Source organism: Tamandua tetradactyla, chromosome 3 (genome assembly GCF_023851605.1).
Source record: "Tamandua tetradactyla isolate mTamTet1 chromosome 3, mTamTet1.pri, whole genome shotgun sequence".
Taxonomy (NCBI): domain Eukaryota; kingdom Metazoa; phylum Chordata; class Mammalia; order Pilosa; family Myrmecophagidae; genus Tamandua; species Tamandua tetradactyla.
Window position 1 is genome coordinate 22743341 of NC_135329.1, and position 22450 is coordinate 22765790.

Below are 22450 nucleotides of genomic sequence, written 5' to 3' on the forward strand. Positions count from 1 at the left end.
ACTGTATGGGATTTAACATAGCAGGGGGAACCGTAAGCCCCCGCTGTAGAGGAGATTCCCACTTAGTTGGCAAGATGGACATATACGTAGGAAAAGTCACCCCAGGGGTGTACGCCAAGGGCTAAGTGAGTGATGTGGGTATGAGGTGTGACAGGAGCTCGGAGGAGGGAGGGGGCACCACTGGGACGGACAAGGTGGGGCAGGGCTGAGGAGGGAAGGAGGGGATTTCAGGGACAGACTCAGAGAAGATCTTCAATCTGCCAGCCGAGCCGTTATGTTACCCCGCCCTCTGCCCACCGTGTATTTCCAGGTGGTTCCAGGCCCCTCTCCCCTGTAGACTGTGGGCCCTGCCAGGGCAAAGGGGTGTCTTGCTCTGTTTTTGCTGCCCTCCCATGGAGCACGCACAGGCTGGCACAGTGAGAGCAGGGTGTGGGCTGTTTTGGGCGAGTTCCTGCTTCTCTCCCAGCCTGACCTCTCCTCTGCAGAACTTCCTTTAACCTCCTCTCAGGACAGGAAGTCAGGGCCAGCTGGAATGAAACTGGGAAGCAAGCAAACTCTATGTGCCTCGCCCCGAGTAGGGGCCCCCCTTTTCTCTTTCCCCTCGTGCTGGCTTTGTGCACCTCTTGTTTTTTGGTGAGATTGGCTGTGATGGAGAGGACCAAGTACTGGCCTTGAAGCCATAAGGCCCGGCCACTGCTTGCTGGCTTGCTCTGCGTCCTCAGGCAGGTTATAGGTCTCCTTTTCCTCATCTGTAGAGCACCCTTTCCTTCACAGGGTTGTGGGGAGGGTACGGTGAGATGTGGAGAGGAGCTTTGTGGACCGTCCATTCAGGCAGAGCAATGCACCATCACCAGACTGCCCACGAAGCCTCCAGGCAGGGCCCTCCTGCGGCCAAAGTAGGACCTACCCTCATGAATGTGCCGACAGGGCCACTATAGGACTAGACTTGACTCTCAGAAACTGCAACCCCAGCTTCTCAGTCTCCACAGGCCCTTCTCACATCCTGCACTGACTGCGGGTTCCCAGGAGACCGGGTGCTGTGTTGCCCCAGGCCAGCTGGTGAATGCTGCCGCCCCAGCCATACCCAACACCACCTCACCTCCCAGACACCTGACTGTACAGGGTGGAGTCGGGACCCCAAGACTACAGAGTGACCTGTCAACAAATCTGCTGCCCGTGTGTGACCCTCAGTTTTCCCATCTGTGAAGTAGGGACAGCGTTGTTCCCAGACTCCTTCCTGCCTCCCAGGGATGATTTGAGTGAGAGTGAGGTCACGTCTGGGCAAGGATCTGAAGCCTGACAAGCAGCCTGAGATAAACAACAGACGGCCTAACCGCCTGGAAGTGCCAAGGCGGCTCCACTCCCCGCATCAATGCCGAAGAGGAAAAGCATTCCGCTTCTCTCCAGAGGGCCTCACGTGAGGCAAAGGAATGCGAAGCCCCTCGTGAGCCGTGAAGGGCTGCATGGGATGGGTGGGGTTTGGGGGTAGTCGGTACCCAGCCCTCAGAGGGAAACAACAATGAAATGGACTTTTCTCAAGGCATTGGGAGGACGAGAGAACACAGTCAGACTGGGTAACATGGGAGACACTGAGCAGAGAAAGAGAAATGCTGAGGGAGGGGGGCTGGGATAGAAAAACCCGGAGGCCGAGGGATGCAGCTCGATTCGTGAAGAGACCCAACTGGTAAAGATGGCCCCACAAAACTACAAAACCCCACAAAAGAAAAAGGCTTTCATCAACGTTTTCTCTGTGTCCTCTTTGCCCATGAGGGATGAAAACTGGCTGGGGTGGGTGGCCGCAGGGACGGTGCAGGGTTCCCAGCGCCCAAGATTCCCAGCCCGAGCTAGACGTTTCGAGGCATGCGCACAGGCACGTGCGTAGGAGCACGCATGCGCAAAGGCCCGTGACTGGCACCCTCAGGGACCGGAAGGGGCGGGGCAAGGTCAGAGCCGCCTACCCAAGAGTAAGGCTTTTTGCCCTGAAAGCCCACGTGAAGGCTGAGGAGGACAACGGTGCAAGCTCCAGGCCCTTCTGTGGAGGGCGTCGGGCTTCCAGATGGGCCCTGCCGCTAGGTTGGCCCCTCAGGGGTAGGGTCAGATCTTCCCCTTAGGCCAACTGTAAAAACAAGGTACTATTGGATCCTGTCATAAAGAAAGGACGTAAGTGGGAAAACTGGTGAAATCCCAAGAAAGTCTTTTGCTTCCTTAATAATCAATCTATCGGTGTCTCGTGGCTAGGTAAGGTGTTAACTTAGAGGAAACTGGGTGAAGGGTAAATGGGAACTTTATGCCATCTTTGCAATCCTTCTGTAAATCTAAAATTATTTCAAAATAAGTCTCCAAAACCTTACTTTATAAGAAAAAGGAAAAGAAGGCATCGGAGGTACATCCTATGAGCTCCCCGCCAGCCCTGAGGGTTCTGCTTCTTAAATATTTGGGTCAATGAGGAGGCCTGGAAGCAGACGGTGGACAGTGAGGAGAGGCCTGTGAGAAGCAAGAGGCTCAAAGGGCAGTCTGGGCTGGGATTGAGCCGGCCAGGCCTCCATGGGGGTCAGTGCCACCCCCTGCCCACAACCTGAGGCACTGGGTCACTCCCCACCTGGGCTGGCTTCATTCCCAGGTCCATCTCTGGAATAAATGAACATTGATCCATCTGCTGATTCCAACACGTCAGACCAATTATGCCTTTAATGGTGCTGTGACCCCCCCCATGAAGGATTGGGGGGGGGATGGGGTGCTCCATGTGAAGAGAGAGGCCCAGGGACTCGGTGGTCCCCATCCCAAATGGGAAAAATTAAGAGACCATCCTCCCATAGGAAGGACCTCGTGTCTTGGGTTCTGGGGTAACATCAGGACACAGCCAAATAAGGTGAAATCTAAGTAGGAATGGGTCATTCAGTGCTACTTGGAAGATGATCAGATAGAAAGTACGTAATGTTGGAAGGACAGAGAAGAGGGCAAGCTCATCTTTAAACTGCATTAAGAGCTGAGACGATCATGTAAACGAGGTGGCATGAGTCAGAAGATTTGGTCCAAATCCCAGTTCTGCCACTAAAATTGCTGAATGTCCTGGGGTAGTTTACTTAACCCCAGCCTGCCTGTTTCTTCTTTAAAACAGAAATAAATAATGTCTACCTTAAAATATTGATGAAGGATTAAATGAGATCATATTTATGTCAAAATACTGGTGTGGTGCCTACTATAAGTGTAGGAGTCCTCTATTTTTCTTTCTTTCTTTTTAATCCCACGAAAAAATGGAATTAACCTAATTTACCAAACAATGAAGAAACCTAAATTTCAGGAAGAAAGAGGGCTTGATAAATCGTGGCAAAGCCTCAATCGACTGTAAGCAGCCACTTAACATGACGCTTAGGTAACAACATAAAAAATAATTATATTAAGATAAGTAAATCAACTACAAAACACCAATTCAACCACATGTGAAATAGACCCTTGGGGAAAATACCAGAAGGAACTATACCAAAATGCTGATAGTGATCAGGCTGAGCATGCTGGAGATAGGCTTCCAGGTGACTTTTTCTTATTTTCTAAATCTTCTGAAAGTATATTACACTTGTAATAAAAAAATTTTATTTAATAATAAAAAAAATTCCCTGAACCACCACAGAAACAATTAGGTATAACAACAGTTGGAGCATTTTGCGATCTCAAGGGAAGGGGTGAGGGGAAGAGTAACACCAGAGGGGTCACAGGGCGTGGGCAGAGGGGGCCAGGCAGTCAGCTGTCTGAGCTGTGAGGCTCAGTCCCGGGGTGGCTGGGCCTGGGGCCATGGCACCAAGGGCAGAAGGGCTGGGCAAGGGCTCTCCCAGGCCACAATCTCCAAGTCAGACCAGACATAGACCTGGTCTTGGCAGGAGCATTGTGGCTCCAGGATCTCTGCAGGTCGATGCTGCACGTGAAGGCCACCTCGCTGCTGAACTCCAGGGCTCGGCTTTGCCTGCTGTTGCTATCAAAAGCCATCTTTGGTCAGAAGGCTTCATCTTGTCCTCAGTGGGTGCCACGGGCCCAGGCCCCGGGAAGAAGAGCAGAAGGTTTTGAGGTCCCTGTTAACCCCTGTGGTTGCCCACCGGCCCCATTCTACTTGTTCTTGCTCCAGAGCAGATCTCCGTAGCTCCCCTCCCTCCCAAACCATGTGGCCTGCATAAGCAGCGTGCACTGGCAACATTCACAGAACAACAGACTTTAATGGAAAGAATGAGGAGGGAGGGGGGAGCATGAGCAGGATGGCACCACCCCAGACATCCCCTCCAGCCAAGCCTGAGCAGTCCCCTGATACTATCCCTTCCCCATGCTTCACAGCTCTTCTGGCAAGAGGCTGAGTTTTGGTGTTCCTTGGCCAGCAATGCGTGCAATGCAGAGGGCTACCTGGGAGCCCAGAGAGGCTATGGATACTGTAGGTAGAGCTCGGGACATGGCAGCAGTAGGTGATGATGCAGAGGAAGATGTTACTTAAGCCAGAATGATTCCCAAGATCTCCCAAGGAGGGGCTGTGTTTCTCCTACCTAGGAGGTGGTGGTGGGGTTGGAGAGAGCCAATCACCTCTAATGTTGGCTCGGTACTATAAGAGGGACAGAGTAGGTGCCAGCTTCATGAAGGGCCGCTGTGAGCTTTGGTGGCATGTGGTTGTTGACTTTAGTGCCCAGAGCAGGGCAAAGAGGTGTGAAATGGGGTACTCTCTGAGTGCTGCTTGTGAGATTGACCAAAAGTCCCCACCCCCCCAACATCATTCCCTACTGAGGCTGTGCCTAGGCTGAGCATCTGATCTACCTGATCCCCAAACCTTCCCCCCCAGACACCTGGGATCCCCCTATTTTGCCTCTTGTAATGTTCCCACAGCCACCTTCACTGCTTGGAACACAGCCCAGTCCATCTAGGAGAAAAAGAGAGGACAAGGGGTTTTCAGTCACACTGCCACCAGGTACAGAACCCCTACCCCTACCCCCACTCAAGAATAATGCCCTTCCTCGGCTCAGGCAGACTGACTCCTTTGCACAGAGCTATGCCCCGTGACAGTGGGTCATGGGGGACTTGGCATTCTCAGCCTCCTAGCCAGTGTTGCACTCACCTGGGCATAGAGCAGGCGGTGGTCAGAGGGCAGGCTGGGTCCCTGGTGGCAGAGCTGAGCAGAGAGGGCAGAGGTCTCAGGGGACAGGAAACGCTGAGTGACACTGACTGTGCTTACCAGGCCCTGCACCTGTGCCAGGGAGAACATGGCATGAGGGTCAGGAGAGGCTCAGGATCACAGCTCCTTTCCCTGCCCCTCTGGGTGCTGTGCCCCTGACACCACAGCATCAGGAACCCCCTACACCACAGCATCAGGTACCCCTTACACCAGAGCATCAGGTACCCCAATGGGCTTGGCCAAAAGTAAGCCAGTACGATGCTAGAGAGGGCACAGGCAGAGTGGGCAACTGAGGACGCAGAGCACCCCTGCTTGGAGGAGGCCTGCTGAGCAGGCCAGGACTAGATTCAGCTCTCTTGGTAGAATCCCAGTTTGACTGATGACTTTAAAAAGACACTAAGCTTCTCTGTCTCCTCTAAGATACAGACATGACTTCCTGTCCTCCCTGGCTCTCGAGATATTGAGAGGGAGGAAGATATCATGGGGACAGGGGGATGCTATATAGACACAGTGTTTGTTCTTGCTGTTTCTCATCTGATCTCTCCACAGAACCCCGGATCCACTGAGAAGCACCTGGTGGGGGGCCCCTGCAGGCACCAGCACAGCCTCTCCAGGGGCCTGCAGCAGGGTCCAGCAGCTCACACCCCACTCCTCCCGCAGGCGCCGTCGTAGCCCTGCATCCAGGTAGCAGCTGCCTGGGATGCCAGGCTCCAGGGTGCCTGCCCCGGTCAGGCCCACCTAAAAGAAGAGAAGGGGGCATGAGCAAGGGGGCAGGATGGGAAAAGCACGCAGCCAGGGGGCATGGACTTCCTAGGAGCCTGGATACAGAAAAGAGCTGAAGTGGCTTAAGTCTCAAAGGGCAGGCAGGGGAGTATTTAGGAGTGGAAGAGAAAGGGGTCGAGGTGGTGAGTGGCTGGGGCAGCTCAGGTTGGCAGAATAAGATTGGCTGGAAAGAGCTTAGAAGAAAGGATGAAGGGTTTTAAGGCTGGGGTGGGAGGTGTCTAAATCCCTGATCTTCATAGGGCTACATGCCTTTAGTAGCCTTCATGGCCCTGGGGCCCCTCGGTTCCGTCTTTCCATGGTACCCCTTTCTCCAAACCTCAGGAAGACATCCTGCATAATCCCAACTCATAAACCACCTATGCCAGGAATTCTTAAACTGGGTTCCTTGTGAATTTCCTGAAGCGTGTGCTAAATTGTAGATGAGTAGGTAGCTGTATGTCCCTGGGGAGACAATCCAAAGCATTCATCAGATTCTTCTTAGATCTCAGATCCAATAAAGGCAAGGCCACACAGAATTTCTCTTCTCAGTGGGTAGACAGGCTTGCCTGTCCAGGCTGAGACCTTTGGAGCAGGCACAGGTATGGGGGGGGGCCTTGTGAGCAGGCAGGGACTCGTGGAGGCCAGAGCAGGAGGAGCTAGTGCACACCTGCAGAGCTGAGTGCCAGCATCATGCTCCAACTGGCCACCAGCAAATCCACCCCTTTCAGCGAGGACCTCAGCCATTGTCCCTGGGCTTAAGGCTATCAGACTAGACCAGATGGAGAAGGGGAGGCTGGTGAACCAGGTTGGATGCTAGGGCAACCCCAGCCAGGTATCAAGCTTCCTTTGCCTCTGGAGGTTCAAGACTATCCTGGGCCCAGAGCAGGGTTTCCCAGGCCCCCCCAGTGAGAATGTGCCTCTTAGATCTTCTCCATGAACAATCCTGGTTGGGCCATGCAGGACTACCCAAGGCCACCTAAGGCTGTCACCAGCCACACCCGGACTAGACAAGGCTATGTGTGTGTGAAGGGGTGCATCTGTCTGCTCCCCTCTCCGTGTCCCAGCATCAATGTGCTCCTGTCGATGTGTGTGTCTGTGGAGGGGTGTGCCTGTGCATGGGAGGGTGGGCTTGGAGAACATGTTGACATACGCTTGTGTGTGTGTGTGTGTGTGCCTTAGCAGGGATGAAAACTTGGTGTCTTTTCTCCAGGACAAATCAGGGCTCTGCTGGACCCTGAACTCTATAGGGCCTGCCCTAGCCTTAACCTTCACCAACTACTTCCCCTGCCCCTCTGGAACCTCCTGCCTCCTCTGCACAGCCTCCCTGCCCCCCAACCCCGTTTCCTTCTTCTCCTGGCCCCGCCTCTGCCTTTCCCCACCACCTGCCTTCCTTAGCCCCCTGCCTTGCTCGCACTTTAAAAGAGCACTGCTGCTAGTGAGTCTGTCCCCGTGAGGTGCAGATGATGGAAAGGGGAAGCAGCGGGACAACGCTTCAAATGGGGCTGCCCCTGTCCTTTCTTCCAGCCTCCACCCTAGAGCCCCTGAAGAGGAGGCTGCCTGTCCCTAGGGAGAGCCTCATGTGGTGACCTGGGCTCAGTTCCCAGCTCTATCATCGAGCCTCAGTTTTCTCATCTGCAAAACTGAAAAGAGGCAGTACCTGCCTCACAGGGCAGTTTTGACAGTTAAGCCGGATAATGTACCTCATGCCCCGTAGCACAATGCCCAGCGCGTGGTGAACGGTCAGTAAGGGATAGGCTTGCTTACATTTCATCATTAAGGCCAGACACTCCTGCCTCAGCCTCCTCTTCTTTCTCTGAGCCCCACCACCTAACTCTGGGTCCCAGTCTGCCTTCTCTGTACCTGTCTGTGTGAGCCAGGTCTGCCCAGCTCACCTGAGGGAGAGGGATGGGGAACAGGGTAGGGAGTGGGTCTACATTCGGTAGCACACCTTCAGAGGGGGCGCCCAGACAGACAGGAAGAGTTTCTGGGGCCTGATGCCCTCCCTCCCCAACCCTGAAGAGGTGTAAGGGCTGCAGAGGGGGAAGGGGAGGGCTCCCTGGCTCCCTCCTCACCATCTGAAGAAAGTGGCGGATGCGCTGGGCGTCCTGTGCCCGAAACACGTGCCACACGGTGCTGCCCTGGCTGCCCGGAGACCAGAGCCCTTCCCCATCCAGGCCTGAAATGAAGTCTGAGGGAGAAAGGAAGTTCAGGCAGGGCCAGTGGGCAGCCGCACCTGGCACCTGCAGTTTGTCCCCGCTCTTGTCTCTGGCCAAGGACCCACCTTTCGGTGCCCAGTGCCAGGCAGGCTGCGGTGCTTCAGCATGTACCAGGATACTGACCAGGTCAGTCACCTCCACAGATAGGTTCTTGGTCCCCAGGTGTCCACGGTGTGGGCTCACACCTGTGTGGAGAGGGGACAGTTGGGAAATGAAATAAGGGAAGTGCTTCAGGCCCCAGGGCCTTGGCACAGACACATATATGCCCAGAGACAGCAGGGCATGGGGGTAGAGACTAGACAGCAGTGGAGTGGGCTTAGTGGACAGCACTCACCATAGGCTGCCCAGAGCTGGGGCTCCAGTGGATGCAGGGCAGGACCCGGTGGGAGGTAGGAAGCCAGGTTGAGTTTCCCATGGTGGGCACAGTACTCTGGGAGTGGCAGGCTGGCAGCCAGATTCTCCATCCTATGGGGCAAGGGGTTCATGCCCAGCAGCCCCCACCCAGGCACCAGACACCCCATCAAAGCACCCCCACCTCTGGGCTAACTCCCAGAGGGCAAGTATGGGAACACTGAGGGTCATGGGGAGAGAGGGCCCAAGGGAGGAGGGAAAGGAATGGATGCGGGGCGGGGCAGGGCTGTGGCTGGGGAGGGAGGCAGCATGGCCCTTGATACCTAACATACCTGCTGGTATCCTCCTCCCCCAGGGCTCTGTGCAGCAGGAGGACAGAGCCCTCATCTGATTTTGGACGAACTAGGGGAAGAGACAGAATGGCCATTGGTCCAGATGGGAATTTCCTTGTCCCAGAGGTTCCTGCCCCAGGGGCAGCAACAAATGAGTCCAGTTTTTGCTCTGCACCCTGCCTGAAGTCACTCTTGGACTCTACTGCTCAGGTTTCCCAGCTCCCCATGAACCTACCCCAAGGACACTTACTCTCCGGCCCGGAGAATCCCTCCCAGAATGCTGTGCTGTCCAGGCTTGTGGGCTGGGGAGGCCTCAGGGGAGTCAGTGCCTGCACTTGTCCTCCAAGCGCCCCAAGAGCTTCCATCCCCCAAAGTTGGCCTCGCAATGTCCTTTGAATCCCTGACACCAACACGGGCTGTGAGGGAGAGCAGGGAAAGGAAGGAGGACAGAAGGGAGAGTGGGTGGGCTGCCTGCCACGGCCAGGCTGGAGTGTGCTGTAGGGAGACCCAGGACAGCACGGGGGCCGGGACCCTGCGATTTTCTCTAGGCAACTGGGGCTTCTGGGCTTAGGGCCCGGGGCCCTCAAGGGTGGGCGGGGCAGCGGAAGGTGGGAGGGGAGAGGTGGGGAAGCCTCACCTGGCCCTGCCTCCAGTGTTCCTGGAAGAGGTGAAAGGCTCGATGAGGCCTGGGCTCCTGAAGCCACAGCAAAGCCCCGGGGGGAGGCGGCCTGGGCCGCACGGGCGGGAGAGGCAGGCTCAGGCCCTTGCGCAGGCCTGGCCCTGCCCGCAGCCCCGGCCCCAGGGCTTTCTCCTGGATCTTGCGCTCCACCACCTGGGCAATGATGCTGTCCAGGATGTTGGTGATGCGGTCATCCTGCAGGGAGGGCGGGCCAGGGGGCAGCAGGGCTCAGGACTCGTCCAAGCCCGCAGGGCCGGCTGGCCTAGCCCCTGGGCCCCCCGCCCCCCATCCTCCCTCCATGCCCTTGCTCACACTGGGCAGGGCCGGAGTGACGGGGGCGAAGGCCATGTGTATCCGCTCGTGCCCCAAGCAGAGCTTAACAGCAGTGGAGGCCAGCAGCTCGCAGAGAGAGGGGCAAGGCAGGGGCCCTCGGCCAGCACGGCCCTCTGCTGGGCTCTCTGTGGGGTCCGGGGTCTCTGTTGGGAAGACAATGGCGAGGGCCTTCACGTTTTGTCCCTCACCTTTCTCTAGTTTCCAGTGACCCCTGTGCTCTTCCCTCACCTCTTGGCCACTCTCTCCTCCCCCATCTCAACTCTGCTCTGGATACACTCCCCTCCCACCCACATCTCTCCTGACAGCAGCTCCAGATGCTATAAAAGGAGGGCTCAGAACGAGGGGTCTGGTTGGAGAGGGAGGTTTGCCTTCGATTTGATTTCGATTTTCATTTTATGTGGAATGGCTTGAGGGAGTGATGGAGTCTATTGGGGAGTGGGGATGGCTAAAGCACTTCCAAAGCACTCCTGGGAACTGCTCCTGCCTGTTCTCCTCCTGCCTTAGGCTCTGGCCCGCCCTCCCTCCTCCTCAGTTCGAGGGGGCAAGGGTAGCTGCTCACCCTCTTTGATGCCCTTGGTCCTGCTGGAATCCCCGTTGCAGGAAGGTTGTGGAGTTGGGGGAGTTTTCTCTCTTGGCTGCTTCTGTTAAACCCATCCACCACCCCCCAATCCAACCAGAGATTTAAACATGGCAGATGCAACTAAATTCAATTCAAACCACAAGTATAACAATGGACTCTTGTACAGTCCCCAAATCATCCTTACAAAGAGCAAAATGTTATATGAGAGAATGGTAGGTGGAAAGAAGTTGTTTATGGAGTTCTAGTGGCCTAAAATATATTAATGCACATGTGAATAAATACATGGAAAAATGACTGGAAAGAAATATGTTAAAATGTTAATGGTGGCATTATAGGTCAGGGTTATTTTCTTCCTTATACTTGTGTTTTTCCAAATTTTCCACAATAGGTATGTAGCACAGCGTCTGGCACATAAAATGCATTCAATAAAATAGTTCTTAAATGACTGGCTCTTGTAATAAAAGCACTAACTTCATAAAAACTTTAAAAAATGCATATTGAGCACCTGCTCTGAGCTAGGTGCAGGGAATACTGAGAAGGTGGGCCAGAGCTTCGCCTGAAGGAGCCGGTGATGTTGGCCATGCCAACAAGCAGCAAGATGTGACAAGTGCTAAGGCAAAATACGCACAAAGTGGGACAGCTTTGGGCAGACGAGGAGTGAGGCATTCTGCTGGGTGGGGAGGGAGGTGGGGCAGATGCTAGAACTTGCTTCGTGGATCCTAATCCCCAGGGGAAGGCGGGGAAGTGACCTGGCTTCACCCAGCCTCAATGCCCCTCCTCATCCCATAAATAGAAAAGCGCCAGGCCCCTGCCAAGGTCAGTAATTTGTGACACACTGCCCAACCCTGGGGCCCACCAGGTACTCCTGTGTCACCTGTCTCTTACCCTGGTTCTCACCTGCTGGCTTCCATTCCCAGGCGCCCACACTCGGGCATCGGCTTGGCATGGGCAGTGCCCCCGGATGTCAAATTTGACCCAGATTTGGTGCATTGCAGTGCTTAGCTCTGCCAAAGCTGTGGGGCGAAGAGGAGCGGTGATGGCATTGGTGAAGTGGAGGCTGGGTGGCTACCCCTGTGCAGCTTTGCCTCACTGACCAGGAGGGGATGGGATCAGGGTGAGGGGCAGCCAGACAGGAATCTGGTCTCCCTCAGGCCCCACCCACTGTACTCCCTACCCCTCCAAGATGGCTCACCCTGGCTAGAGACAAACTGGGTCAGCATCAGGGAGCAGGCATCATGCCCAGCCTCTTGGGCACACTCCTCCGTGAACTGCTGCTGAGAGCCTGTGGGAGAAGCTGCAGGTCAGAAATCAAGGTAATGAAAGGTTAACATCAGGAAAGAAGGTCAAGGACTTGATGTCTAAATCAGGGGCGCTCAAAGATCCTTAAAGCCTGGGCTTTCTGGAAAACATGGGTTAAACAATGAAATGCATTTCTTTGCTTGAGAAATGCATAGTCTTTAATATGCTGAAATGTATCACAAGACTCCGAGGTGGCCACATAGAAAGAACATAGGGTTCTGAAACTTCTTTGACCCTGAAACTCTTTTTGGCCGTGTTTACTGAACACTGGGAGATTTCAGGCCCTCGGTGGCAGAGGTGAGCCAAAGATGAGAAAGTTGAGAGTCATAAAAGAAAATGAGGTGTAATCAGAAGAGCAGAGTCTAAATTCTGGCTGCAACTCTTACTGGCTGTGTGTCCTTGGAAAAGTTACTTAGCCTCTCTGAGTTTTCATTTGTAAAATGGAAGCAATAATAGCTACTTAATAGTGTTGTTTAAAAATGTGAAAGTGGATCAGAGGGACTTCTTTTAAGTGTGGGCAAGGACACAGGGTTGGCCCTCTGATTTGGGAAAAAGGAAAGGTCTCCTCTATGGGACATTGGACAGTGGTGCCTGAGGCTGGGGTGGGGGATGTGGTAGGGAGGATTTCTTAGGGATGAGCAGCCAAGAAATGGCCAGGAACCTCAGAGCAGCTCCACCGAGACTCTACCCCTGCCCTCCCAGCCCTCAGCCCACAACTCCTTTCCTACCTGCTTTTTCCCTGATCCTCCCAATGCCCACCACACGGCCACAGGCAGCACACAGCCGATGGCTGCAGTGGGGACATCTCCAGTGGGTGTTGAAGAGTCCATGTTGGCAACGGCTGCAGCAGCGTGGAGCACCTGGCCTGTCCTCTATGGCAGCTGGCTCCCGGCCTGCACAACATGGAAGAGGACAAGGTCAGAGGGCTCAAGCAGACTGGCCCCTTTTGAGGGTCTCATGTGGTCCTCCAAGCAAGGATAGGGAGAAGCAAGGAGAGGTGTTTCCAATGAAGGCCCACCCAACAAAGGGAAATGGGTTCCCTGGCAGATACCCTCCATTTACTCAGCAGCTCCTTTAAGAACCTCGTCACAGCACCAATCTCTTCCAGCAAACTCTTTCCAGGGGCAGCGAAGCCCGAAGCTGCCCTGATTCCTGTCCCATCCCTGGCCCCACCCCTGGGATTTCTCCACTGGCTCTGAATTACTAACTTACGCCACTTCCAACACATCCCCTCTTCCTCTTCCCTCACTCCCAAGCCCTATTTGCTACCAGAAATGGAAATGTATGGTAAACACTCAGGTGGTATTTTCTCCAGGGGACTTGGTATTTTAAAAGAGGAAAGCTTAGGAGGCCACTTCTTCCCACACCCAAAGGAAGAGATTTTTTTACAAGCAGTTTCAGACTCAACCCTGATTGGTAGGCGGGAAAGAGGCCATCAAGCATACATTCATTTATTCATTTAACAAACACCTCCCCTTTGTCATGCCCGGTGCTGGGTACTGGGATTCAAAGCTGATTTGGACTTGGTCCTTGCCCTCCCAGAGCTCACTTTCCACAAGGGGAGAAGGACCCATAAATATATCAATGCTGCACGGCAGCGGTGGGTGCTAGAGTATGAAAATGTGATGGAAGGAGGAGGGTGGGGATGGTGGGGGTGGCTTCGCAAGCGAGCCCCAAAAGATGAGTAAGTGTTTCATTCACCAGGCTGAAAGGGAGGGGAGGCCATTCCAGACAGAGGGAACAGCAAGTACCAAGGCCTCAGGGTATGGCCAGGCCTGGATGATCCAGAAAGGATGGGTGGTACGACGTGACGGGAATCCAGGGTGCATGTGAGGGAGTGTCAGGAGACTGGGGCCGGCTGATGAAATGCTAGGGGCTGGACTGTCTGGGGCCAAAGGGAGCCACCGACGGTCCCCCATCCAGGGAGACACCAGACCAGAGATGTTTGTTTACAAAGACCACTCTTGTGGTGTTGCAAAAGGGAAGCAGGAGGAAAAGCCTGGAGCCAGAGGAACACTTTGGATGCCCTGCCCCTCTTACCAGTCCTACCAGTCTCCTAGGACCAGTGATTATCACATCCCAGACAGCCTTCCTTTCCACTCAGTGGGCTTCCCCGCCTCCGAGGCTGGGGCAGACTCTTGGCACTTGGTCTTATTTTCCCAACAAGGCTAAAAGCTCCTAGAGAGCTGGGCTGGCCAGGTTTGACACCTTCCCAGCATTCCCCTCCTAGGCCAGAAACTTCTTAATACCCGTTGACTAAGAGCCTAAGTCAGGAATAAGGGCAAAGCAGGGCAGGAGCTCTTCTGAGCTACTGGCAGGAAAATGAAATGGCAACATCAGTGGGGGAGGAGGGGAAGCAATGCCTCTGTAGGCTCCATAGCCCCAGGTGAAAACACATATGACAACGGGATGGGACACTCCTGGAGTCCCAAATGCCGTTATGGGTCCTGCTCACCTTCCCGCTGAGCCCAGGCCAGGGCTTCCCGCTCCCTCCGCAGCAGGCGGCACAGTCGGTCCCCCAAACCACCTAGCAGGTGCTTGGCGAGGCCCACGGTGAGTGGGGCCTCAGGGCCAGAACCTCCATCCTCCTCGGAGCTGGCTGCTGAGTCCTCCTCCCGCTGCTGCTCCCCTCCCAGAGGCGATCTGGAGACAAGGCAGAGGAAGGTGAGAAAGGAAGCCCTATAGGGAAGGATGCTGGTGGCGCCCAAGGGCCATGGGCTCACCTCCACACTTGCTGGGAGTGGCAGGCCAGCCTTCCCATCTCTCCAGTGGCCTGGGCACAGCTTTGGCATTGAGAGACACCCGTGGGGAGGGCAGCACAAGGTATTTCCTGACGCTCTGGATCCTGGAGGCTGGCCCTGCCATCTTGGGGTCCTGAGGGGACAGTGGAGCTGGTCAGAAGCCTGGGCTTTCTGCAACCCCCAGTCCCAGCCTTAGCTCCCAACCACGCCACAAAGAACAGCCAGCCCAGCCCCTAACCCCAGCCCATAAGGCCAGATTCAGAACCACTGAGAGTGAACCGGGCAGCTAGGAGGTTTCAAAAAAACAGCTGAACAGGGAGCCTGAGAATGCCCCAACAGGGACTGACAGGCTGAGGAGAGGGCCAGGTGTGCCGGGCCCAAGGCTGGGGGGCAGTTAGGGCACTCGTCCTGACACAAGTGTAGGATCCAGCCAGGGCCGAGCTTGGATAGCTACTCTGAGAGCTTAGCGACACCACTGGCTGCGTGACAGTGTGAGGAGACAATCCCAATGTGGACGGAGGGCGCCGGAAGGTGAGAAGGCTGGGGAGTTGCGACACAGGCCACAGGTGCAGTAACTCAAGGAGGTGAAGGGGCTAATAGCTTTCCTGCCCAGGAAGAGGTCTAAGAGGGTGGGGGGCGGGGTGGGGTGTGTGGAGGGTGTGGACAGACCCACGCCAGGTACAGAGATGCTTGGGCAAGGCCATCGAGAGTCCTTATTCAGATCTAGCAGGCCGCAAGGCTGAGAAACCAAGGGCTCCCAGAAAGCTGAGGCTAGGGCTGGCAGTGCCAGAGCCCTCCATGAAGGGCATAGCCTGGCAGAGGGGACCAAGACGCGCCCAAAGCCCTAACACTGGGAGAGTCCAAACTGAGGCATTCCTGAGGGAGGACAAGGGGTTCTTTAGGAGAACAGGGGAGGGAATTACCCAAACAGGGAATTATGGCACAATCATAATGGCTAACATTTATCAAGTGGTGAATGCCAGGAATTCTTCAAACCCCTTTATTAAATTTAATCTTTGCAGCAGTTTTTGAGGCAGGTGTCATCTTTATCGCCATATCACAGATGAACAAACTGAGGCCCAGAGAGGTGACATAACTTGCCTAAGGTCACCCAGCTACCAATCAGCAAAGACAGGAACCAGGCAATCTGACTCCAGAGCCTGTGCTCTTAACCATGGCATTACACAAATGGATAGAGAAGCCACTTGCTGAGGGGCTCTCAGAGAGCCTTCACCATCCAGGTGGGAAACCTGACAGCTGGGTGTGACCCACTCATCAAGGACTAGTGGCCCTTGCCCCCCTGAAAAGCCCCAACCCTGGCTATTCCCTCCCAAGTAGAGCCCCCTGGAACCCCCCACCCATCCCCTTACCTCTCTGGTCATCATGCTGTTCTGCCTCTGCCTTGTTCCTTCTTGATGAGTCCAGCACCTGCTGACACCCTCTGGCCCCCTGCCCCACATTGCCTGGGAAAGGGTCTGGTGGCCGCTTGGGAGCTGGGCTACCCACTGTTCCTTGGACCTCAGGGCTGCTTGCCCTCTTGAGGGCCCGTGGCTGGACAGCTGGGCTCTCTTCATCCCCAGGGCAGTCATCTGGGCACCCGAACTGCTCAGAGTGTCGTGTGAGCCATGTCTTCTTCAGCTTGGTATGGTGGCTTGGAGGGCAGGCCCTGTGGCCAGGTGGCTTGTTCACTTCCTCACTGGAATCAACTGCCCCGCCGGAGCCCCCCTCCAGGCCCTCCTGGCACCTCCCACAAGGGCCAACGCCCCCATCTCTAGCAGATGGGTGGGATGAGCAACAACCCACCTGGGCGGTAGGCAGGCCAGGAGAGGGGCACCTTGATGAGGCTGGTGATCCCAGCTGGTACCCAAGGCTCCCACTTCCTGGGACAGCCCAGATGTTGCCAAGAGTATGAACCAGGCCCGGGGGACAAGCAGACCAGGGAGTCCGGGCAACACTGTCTGGATGCCCCAGGAAACGAGGGCAAAGATTCTGGTGCCTGCTAGCTCCTGTCTCTCCATCCCTCTGCTGGAGCGAAGAGGATTCCACCTCCGCGGCTCTCTGGAGATGCCCACCAGGGACTAAGCCCAACAACCCAGGCTCTGCAGTTGCCAGTGGCTCCTTTGCCAGCCCAAGAAGGCTTGGATCCTTGTGGTAAAAACCCTAAAGGGAGGAGGAAGGGTTTTAAGTTAGCAGCAGCTTTGGTTCCCACTGCTGAAAAAGACTTCCAGCAGGTATGTCCCTCTGTGACCTCACGGGTTGTGGAAATAGTGAAGGACTCACATGCTGGTTGAAAATGGCATTGTCTGGGTCCCCTGAGTGCCTGCCCACTGCCCTGACTACTCCCAGATCCTCCTCCAGGACTTCTCACATCTCCTACAATCCAGCTACTAAAGAGTTAAAGCCTGACACAGCCAAAGGGCTTCCAGGGTCTATTCTGATTGCTTGATGTCCAGTACCATATTGGGTTTTAAATTATCTTTAAATCTCCTCCCTAGGGGTGGGAACTGTCTGTGGGGGAGATTCCCTACACCCAGACCATGAGGCTGCCTGCACGTCCCTGCTCCAAGACGAGGCCACATATTCTGTGGCTCCAATCCCCAAATCCTTGTCCTGAGCGGATAATGGTGAGTCAATCCCTGAAATGGCCTGAGGGCAGAGAGTCCTAGTAAGATGGAGCTGCTCAGGAGAAAAATGCTTGGGGTTGACTTTGGGGCCTCAGACAGCACTGAGCAAACGCATGCCATTTGTCCTACCTGGGCACTGCCTTAACTTTTTATCAGAATGGACGCACTGAATGATGCTGTCCTGGCAGGGCTGCTTGAGAGCCACTGAGCTACCATGTATGGCCTTGAGTCCTGGGTACTCACTAGGCTCCAGCACTCACCTTGCTGCCTAAGCTGAAGGAAGAGGGCCCTTTGGGCTGGCCCCCTGCATACATCCAGGGGTGAGGGGCCAGGGGCCAGTCACATGGACGCTCCGGGGGCAGGCCGGTCATTAGGTAGGGTGGCACACAGGTGGGCATCCAGAAGGGAGCTCGCTCCAGGATCTTGGTCTCCAGAAGGAAGGGGCAGTGCAAGGGCTGGAAGGCCACAGGTTCACTCTTGGGATGGCCACCACTGTGCTCAGGAATCAAGGGGCCGTAGTGAGGTGGGCACGCTGGCCTGCAGAATGTCAGCGGATGGGCAAGCATTGCCTCCTTCCAGCGCAGCCCCTCCTTGCTGCCCAGCCGGCTGGCCTTCCTCTCCCCATTCCGGAGGCCCTCGCCCTCTACCAGTGGGAGCGTGTCCTTGGGGCCTTGGGGGAAACTAGGAGTAAGCCAGGAATCTGGAGCGCTCAGGATGCCCCTCCAGAAGGGTGGAGACTCTCCCAGGCACAGTGCCCCGTGGCGCAGGCCTTCCTGTGGTGGGGTGCTTGGCTCCTTTCCCACGATGCCATTTTCAGGGGCTGTCTTCTCCCAGGCTGGGGTGTCCTTCAGGAAGCTAGGCGTGCTCTCCATCACTCTCCTGCCCTCATGGGGTTCTCCCACAGGGGGTCCCTGGAGCATAACCACCAATGCCTGAGCTCCTTGAGCACGTGCCCCAGACACCCTACAGCCCTGCACAGAGTGGGCACCACCCAGGCAGCTCCAAGGCAGCTCAAACCAGTAAGGCAACTGCCAGTCCGAAGGTGGGCACCACAGTGCCCATCCATATGCGACCCAAAGGATCCAGTCTGGTGGGATGCTCCAGTGTAAGGAGGTTATTCTGCCCCCCACCCAATTCTTTGGATATGACAGCCCACCAGGGCCAGCTCCCTTCAGCAGAGGCTGCCATTTCTAGGATGATATGTCCTGGCCTTACTGAGCCAGTAACCTAATCTCAAGCCACGGGGAAGGAAAGAGAAAGAAATCAAAGGTGAGCTCAGGGTAAGAGCACTGCACTTGGAGACAAGAGGGCTGTGTGACATTGAGTAAGTCATGTCACTCCTCTGGACCTCAGTGTTCCCTTGCGTGAAACAGGGCTTGGGAATTGACAGAAAGAGGGTTCTTCCCATACTGCATTCTGTGGTTCTGGGGGTGCCCCTTGCCCACCCCCACACTCCAGCCCCACCCAGTTTTGTCGGGGTGAGAGGTGCAGGCTGGAGTTACTGGGGAGGGCTGCCAGCCAGGGTTGTCCGCTGCTATCTCTATCTACACCTGGATAGCCCGAATCTGTCCCTTCCTGGTGTGCTCTGCAGTTTTCTTGGCTCCATGACCCAGGGCAACTGATGGGGGCTGGAATCTGCACACCCCCAACCAAGGGAAGGAGGGAGCCAGCCCAGGAGAGGGGTATTGAGAGGCCTCTGCTGGGATGGGTCAGGAGGCCCCAGCCGTGCAGTGCCAGGGCCGCCGCCGCCACTAGTAGCTGCAGCCTGGCCCGGGGGGAGGGAAGGAGGCGGGGAAAGCGGGCCGGGCCCCAGAGAGAGGGAAAATTGAACGTGTGCAAGGGACCAGGATGACAGGTAGCTCTTGGAGCCGCGGCGCTCTCAGCGCCCGGCACCTTAGCTGGCCTTGCAAATCCGGAGGAGATAGGCAAGGGAGCCGTGGCAGAAGCGCAGTTTTCTGGGGCCACCGCTCCGGAACAGTCCAGCCCCGGCGGGCACCCTAACTTTCCGAGGTGTGGTCCAGTCCAGAGGGGCACGGGGAACCCACTCCCAGTGTGCGGCGGCAGGAGCTTAGCCTCTCAGAGATCCCTCTGTCAGTCTCCGCACAAGGCGCGCCCTTGGCGCGGCTTCTCGGCGCTTACCTGGGCTTCACAGGCCGGGCGCAGCGCGGGTGGCGGCGGTCGTCCTGGCGGGTGCCGGGCGCTCGCTCCCCATGGGCGGGCTCCGGGGCCTCCCGGCCGGCGGGCGAACCCACGTTCTCCCGCTCTCTCTGGTCAGCGCGCTCTGGCTCTTTTTCCCCCCGGGCGGCGGGGGCGCTCTAGGGCCGCAGGTTGGAGGGGTCGGACTCCGGGATCTGCAGGATGCGGCACACGGCGCGGATCGGCCGCACCAGCTTCTGGGCCGAGGCCGTGGGTTGCGCCATGGGACGCCGAGACTCCGTGCTGCGCCGCTGGGAGGGCCGGGCCGGGGCTAGGGAGCGGGTGTCCCCGGAGGGAGAGAGGGAGCCGGGCCGGGGGGAACGCGCGCCCCGGGTCGGAGATGGCAGAGTCGGGGGAAAGGCCGAGGGGCCGGGGGAGGGGGTCGTGCCTGGAAGGGGGCCCGATCCCCGGACCCAAGAAAGAGGCACCAGCGAGGGCGCAGCGCGGCGCGGCGCGGCTAATAGAGGGAGAGCGCGGCGGAGAGCGCAGCAGGACCTCCGATCGCCATCGCCAGACGCACAACTGAGGAGTGGGGAAGCTGCTCCGCCGGTTTCCTCCTCCAGCACCCTGCGGGAAACAGGAGCCCGTGATTCGGCGGCCCCGCCTGGGCCTGCCCCCTCCCAGGCCCCGGGGGCTTCCGCCAACGCCCCGGCGATGCCACCGGCTGCGCACGGGGAGAATGAGGCCTTTGTTCCCCCCTCCCCCCCGCGGCACCCGGGCGCCTGCCGAAAGAGGCTCCCCCAGGGCAGCGTGCCAGCTTCCCAGCCGCCCCACCCTCCCGTGGGCCCGGCCCCGGAGCCTGGCAGGCGGGCAGCACCCCCACCATAGGTGCCAAGCCCGGGAACTGGAGCAAAGGGCGGGAGGGGCCGGACCAGGCCACGGTGGGGCGGGGTGCCCCCCGGGGTGCCAGGGCGCGGCCGGCTGGTAGGGGGCAGTGCCAGAGCTGGCAGGGGCAGCGGGGTTCTCACGGGTCAGTGATGGGCGCTTCTGCCCCATGCCAGCCCGGCCTCGTGCCTGCTGGACCACTCACTCCTTGTCCTCTCCAGCTCTGGCACATGGGCACACCGTGCTGGCCTGTGTCTGCCCTGGCCAAGCTGTTCTTCCCTGTCCCCCACCCAGGCACCTTCCCAGGGCCCAGGGTAGAGAGTGTCCTGCATTAGCAATTCCGGGGAGACCTGGATTCTAGTTCGTCCCAGTCTAAGGGCCTTGGTTTCACCAAATGACAGAGAGGCGGTGGGACTAGAAGAGCTTGGCCACTGGCTCCAGCTTGATGCTGCGGGGGTCTGTCCCATCCCCAGTGTTCCCAGTGCTTCCAGGCCCTGTGCTGGAGAACAGCCCATGGGAGTGGCTCCTGGGAGGGAGCAGAGAGTAGGAGAGGAAATGGGAAAGCACGGCACCCTCCACCCGAGGAAGCATCACGGCTCCTCTGCGGGGGCGGTTCCAGAGCACAGACACAAACAGGCAGATTCAAACACACACAGACAGATTCAGACACACACAGAAACCCACACGCCCAACGGGCGCTTCCCTTTCCCTCAGGCACCCACCTCCCACCCCTGGACTCCCCTGCTTCTCTGTGCATGCCATCCTCGGTGCCTGCCCTCAGCCTGCCTGGGACAGAAAGAGGAGCCCCCCCAGCCCACCCCCAAGCTGGCCATTTGAAGGACAGGGATGCGTTCTCGGATGCCTCCAGCTTGGTCCATTCACACCCCCACAACAGAGAGGGACAGCGCTGAAGAGTTGGGGAGCCTTCTTCCCAGGAGACCGGGGCGGTGGGGGGGGTTGGGGAAGGCAGGGCGCCTTTCTCTGGTTGAGGAGAGGAGGGGTCTCAGGGAGAGGGGGGGTCTGAACAGGCTGTCACTGGGCAGGCTTCGGGTCCAGTGGGCTTAGACTCACCAGCCCGGTCTCCAGCCCCTTCTCCTGCCCCCAGAGGCCAGTCCGGTGGGAGGACCGGCTGGTGAGATGTTTACAGGACTGGGTTATCAACCCTCCCTTCCTTCCCAGCTCCCCTGAGGGGCAGCCTGGACCTGAGTGGGCCAGGGGACACGGTTGTGGAGGGTCTAACAAAGACTAGGATCCCAAGGCCCCGGCCGCCAGCCCCCTGCTCCCAGGCTGGGTTCAGTGATGAAGTTGCTTGTCTGGGGTGTGCCTGTGTCCCCCCATCTTGTCCTCTGGCTTCCCTCAGCAGTCAGCAGCTTGCGAGAGAGTCCTGGGGGCAATTTCTGTGGCTTGGGGCTGGAAGAGGCTGAAGGGCAGGCCAGGGTGGGAGCCTAGGCTGCCCCAGGGGCCTTGAGGGCCTGTTGCGGCCGTCCCCAAAGGGGATAGGGACAGTCCCGGGGGAGCAGGACTGACACCTCCCAGCCCCCATCTAGCTGCCATGTCCATTTCGTCAGGTCACCATCCCAGGGCTCTCAGGACAGGCTCTGGAAATGCCCCCGGGTTCGTGGAACTGGAAGGCACGAAGCCCCTTTCCGCCCTCCCTCAGCTCCCCGTCCTGCCCCCTCAACCAGTGCCACAGGCCCTAGAGTCCTTGTAGCTGGCTCTCCTGCGCCTGAGGACAGAGCAGAGCTGAGGAGACACATAAAAGACACAAACACAGAAGGAAAGCCATACGACGCATGGGCATGATTCTAGATTTGTGGATCGAGGCAAGCTGACCAGCACCCCGAGACCCCCGTGGGCCCAGCCCCAGCCCCACCCCGACCCCTCACGCGCTGACACTCGCGCTGATAGCCACACTCATGCTGACAAGCCCAGCAGCACTCACCAGCCGGCTGCCCTCACACAGTCCCCAGAGCCCCTTACCTGGGCAAGCACGGTGCCGCTCGGGCGGAGCAGCCCCCTGCCCAGGGGAGGGCAGCAGGCGGGGGCGGGGGAAGGAGCCCCGGAGAGTCAGGCCAAGCTGCCACTAATCCGGGCGGGGAGAGGGGGGGCACCCACGTCAGAGCGGGGACTGCCGGGTGGAGGGCATCTGAGGACATCCCCTCCCACACACGCGGCCGTCTGGGCACCTAGCCCTACTTCCCCAGCCCCTCCATCCTTCAGACAGCTGAGGCTGGCCTACCCCCACCCCACCCCCCACCCTTGTGGTAGCGCCTGGGGCAGGGCATGGGGGGAGGGGGAATTCCGAGGAGAATTCTCCTAGGCCCCGGGGCATGGGGGGAGGGGGAGAGGAAGGGAAGTATGGAGATGCT

At 57.5% G+C, this 22450-nt stretch overlaps 2 protein-coding genes across 6 annotated transcripts; both read right to left on the minus strand.

The window, feature by feature from the left end:
- Positions 1-3568: 3568 nt before the first annotated feature.
- On the minus strand, positions 3569-19278 carry HR (HR lysine demethylase and nuclear receptor corepressor). Of its 5 annotated transcripts, XM_077152713.1 has the most exons (19): positions 19200-19278; positions 17321-17971; positions 15807-16596; positions 14419-14569; positions 14151-14338; positions 12424-12588; positions 11589-11690; positions 11282-11409; positions 10376-10457; positions 9796-9959; positions 9442-9678; positions 9055-9220; positions 8805-8874; positions 8456-8586; positions 8187-8306; positions 7978-8093; positions 5717-5881; positions 5087-5215; positions 3569-4891 (listed from the first exon to the last, which is right to left on the minus strand). In XM_077152713.1, exons 2-19 carry the CDS (start codon positions 17930-17932, stop codon positions 4829-4831), a joined length of 3579 nt encoding a protein of 1192 aa, XP_077008828.1. In that variant the 5' UTR covers positions 17933-17971; positions 19200-19278; the 3' UTR covers positions 3569-4828. The 5 variants fall into 5 exon arrangements, with proteins under 5 accessions (XP_077008828.1, XP_077008829.1, XP_077008830.1 ...); XM_077152714.1 differs by lacking the exon at positions 19200-19278 and having other exon boundaries at positions 17321-18193; XM_077152715.1 differs by lacking the exon at positions 19200-19278 and having other exon boundaries at positions 11294-11409; positions 11589-11678; positions 17321-18190.
- HRURF (HR upstream open reading frame) lies at positions 19279-22165 on the minus strand. The gene is made up of 2 exons (XM_077152718.1): positions 22062-22165; positions 19279-19823 (listed from the first exon to the last, which is right to left on the minus strand). Exon 2 carries the CDS (start codon positions 19478-19480, stop codon positions 19376-19378), a length of 105 nt encoding a protein of 34 aa, XP_077008833.1. The 5' UTR covers positions 19481-19823; positions 22062-22165; the 3' UTR covers positions 19279-19375.
- Between the last annotated feature and the right edge of the window lie 285 nt (positions 22166-22450).

Bases quoted from the DNA above. Each gene is read 5' to 3' on its own strand.
- HR (XM_077152714.1), bottom strand. From the start codon at position 17,980: ATGCTCCAGGGACCCCCTGTGGGAGAACCCCATGAGGGCAGGAGAGTG. The intron at 12,589-14,150 runs GTGAGCAGGACC...CATGTTGTGCAG, and splicing joins GGCCTGGGCTCAGCGGGAAG to GCCGGGAGCCAGCTGCCATA. The intron at 9,221-9,441 runs GTGAGGCTTCCC...TCTCCCTCACAG, and splicing joins AACACTGGAGGCAGGGCCAG to CCCGTGTTGGTGTCAGGGAT.
- HRURF (XM_077152718.1), bottom strand. From the start codon at position 19,480: ATGGCGCAACCCACGGCCTCGGCCCAGAAGCTGGTGCGGCCGATCCGC.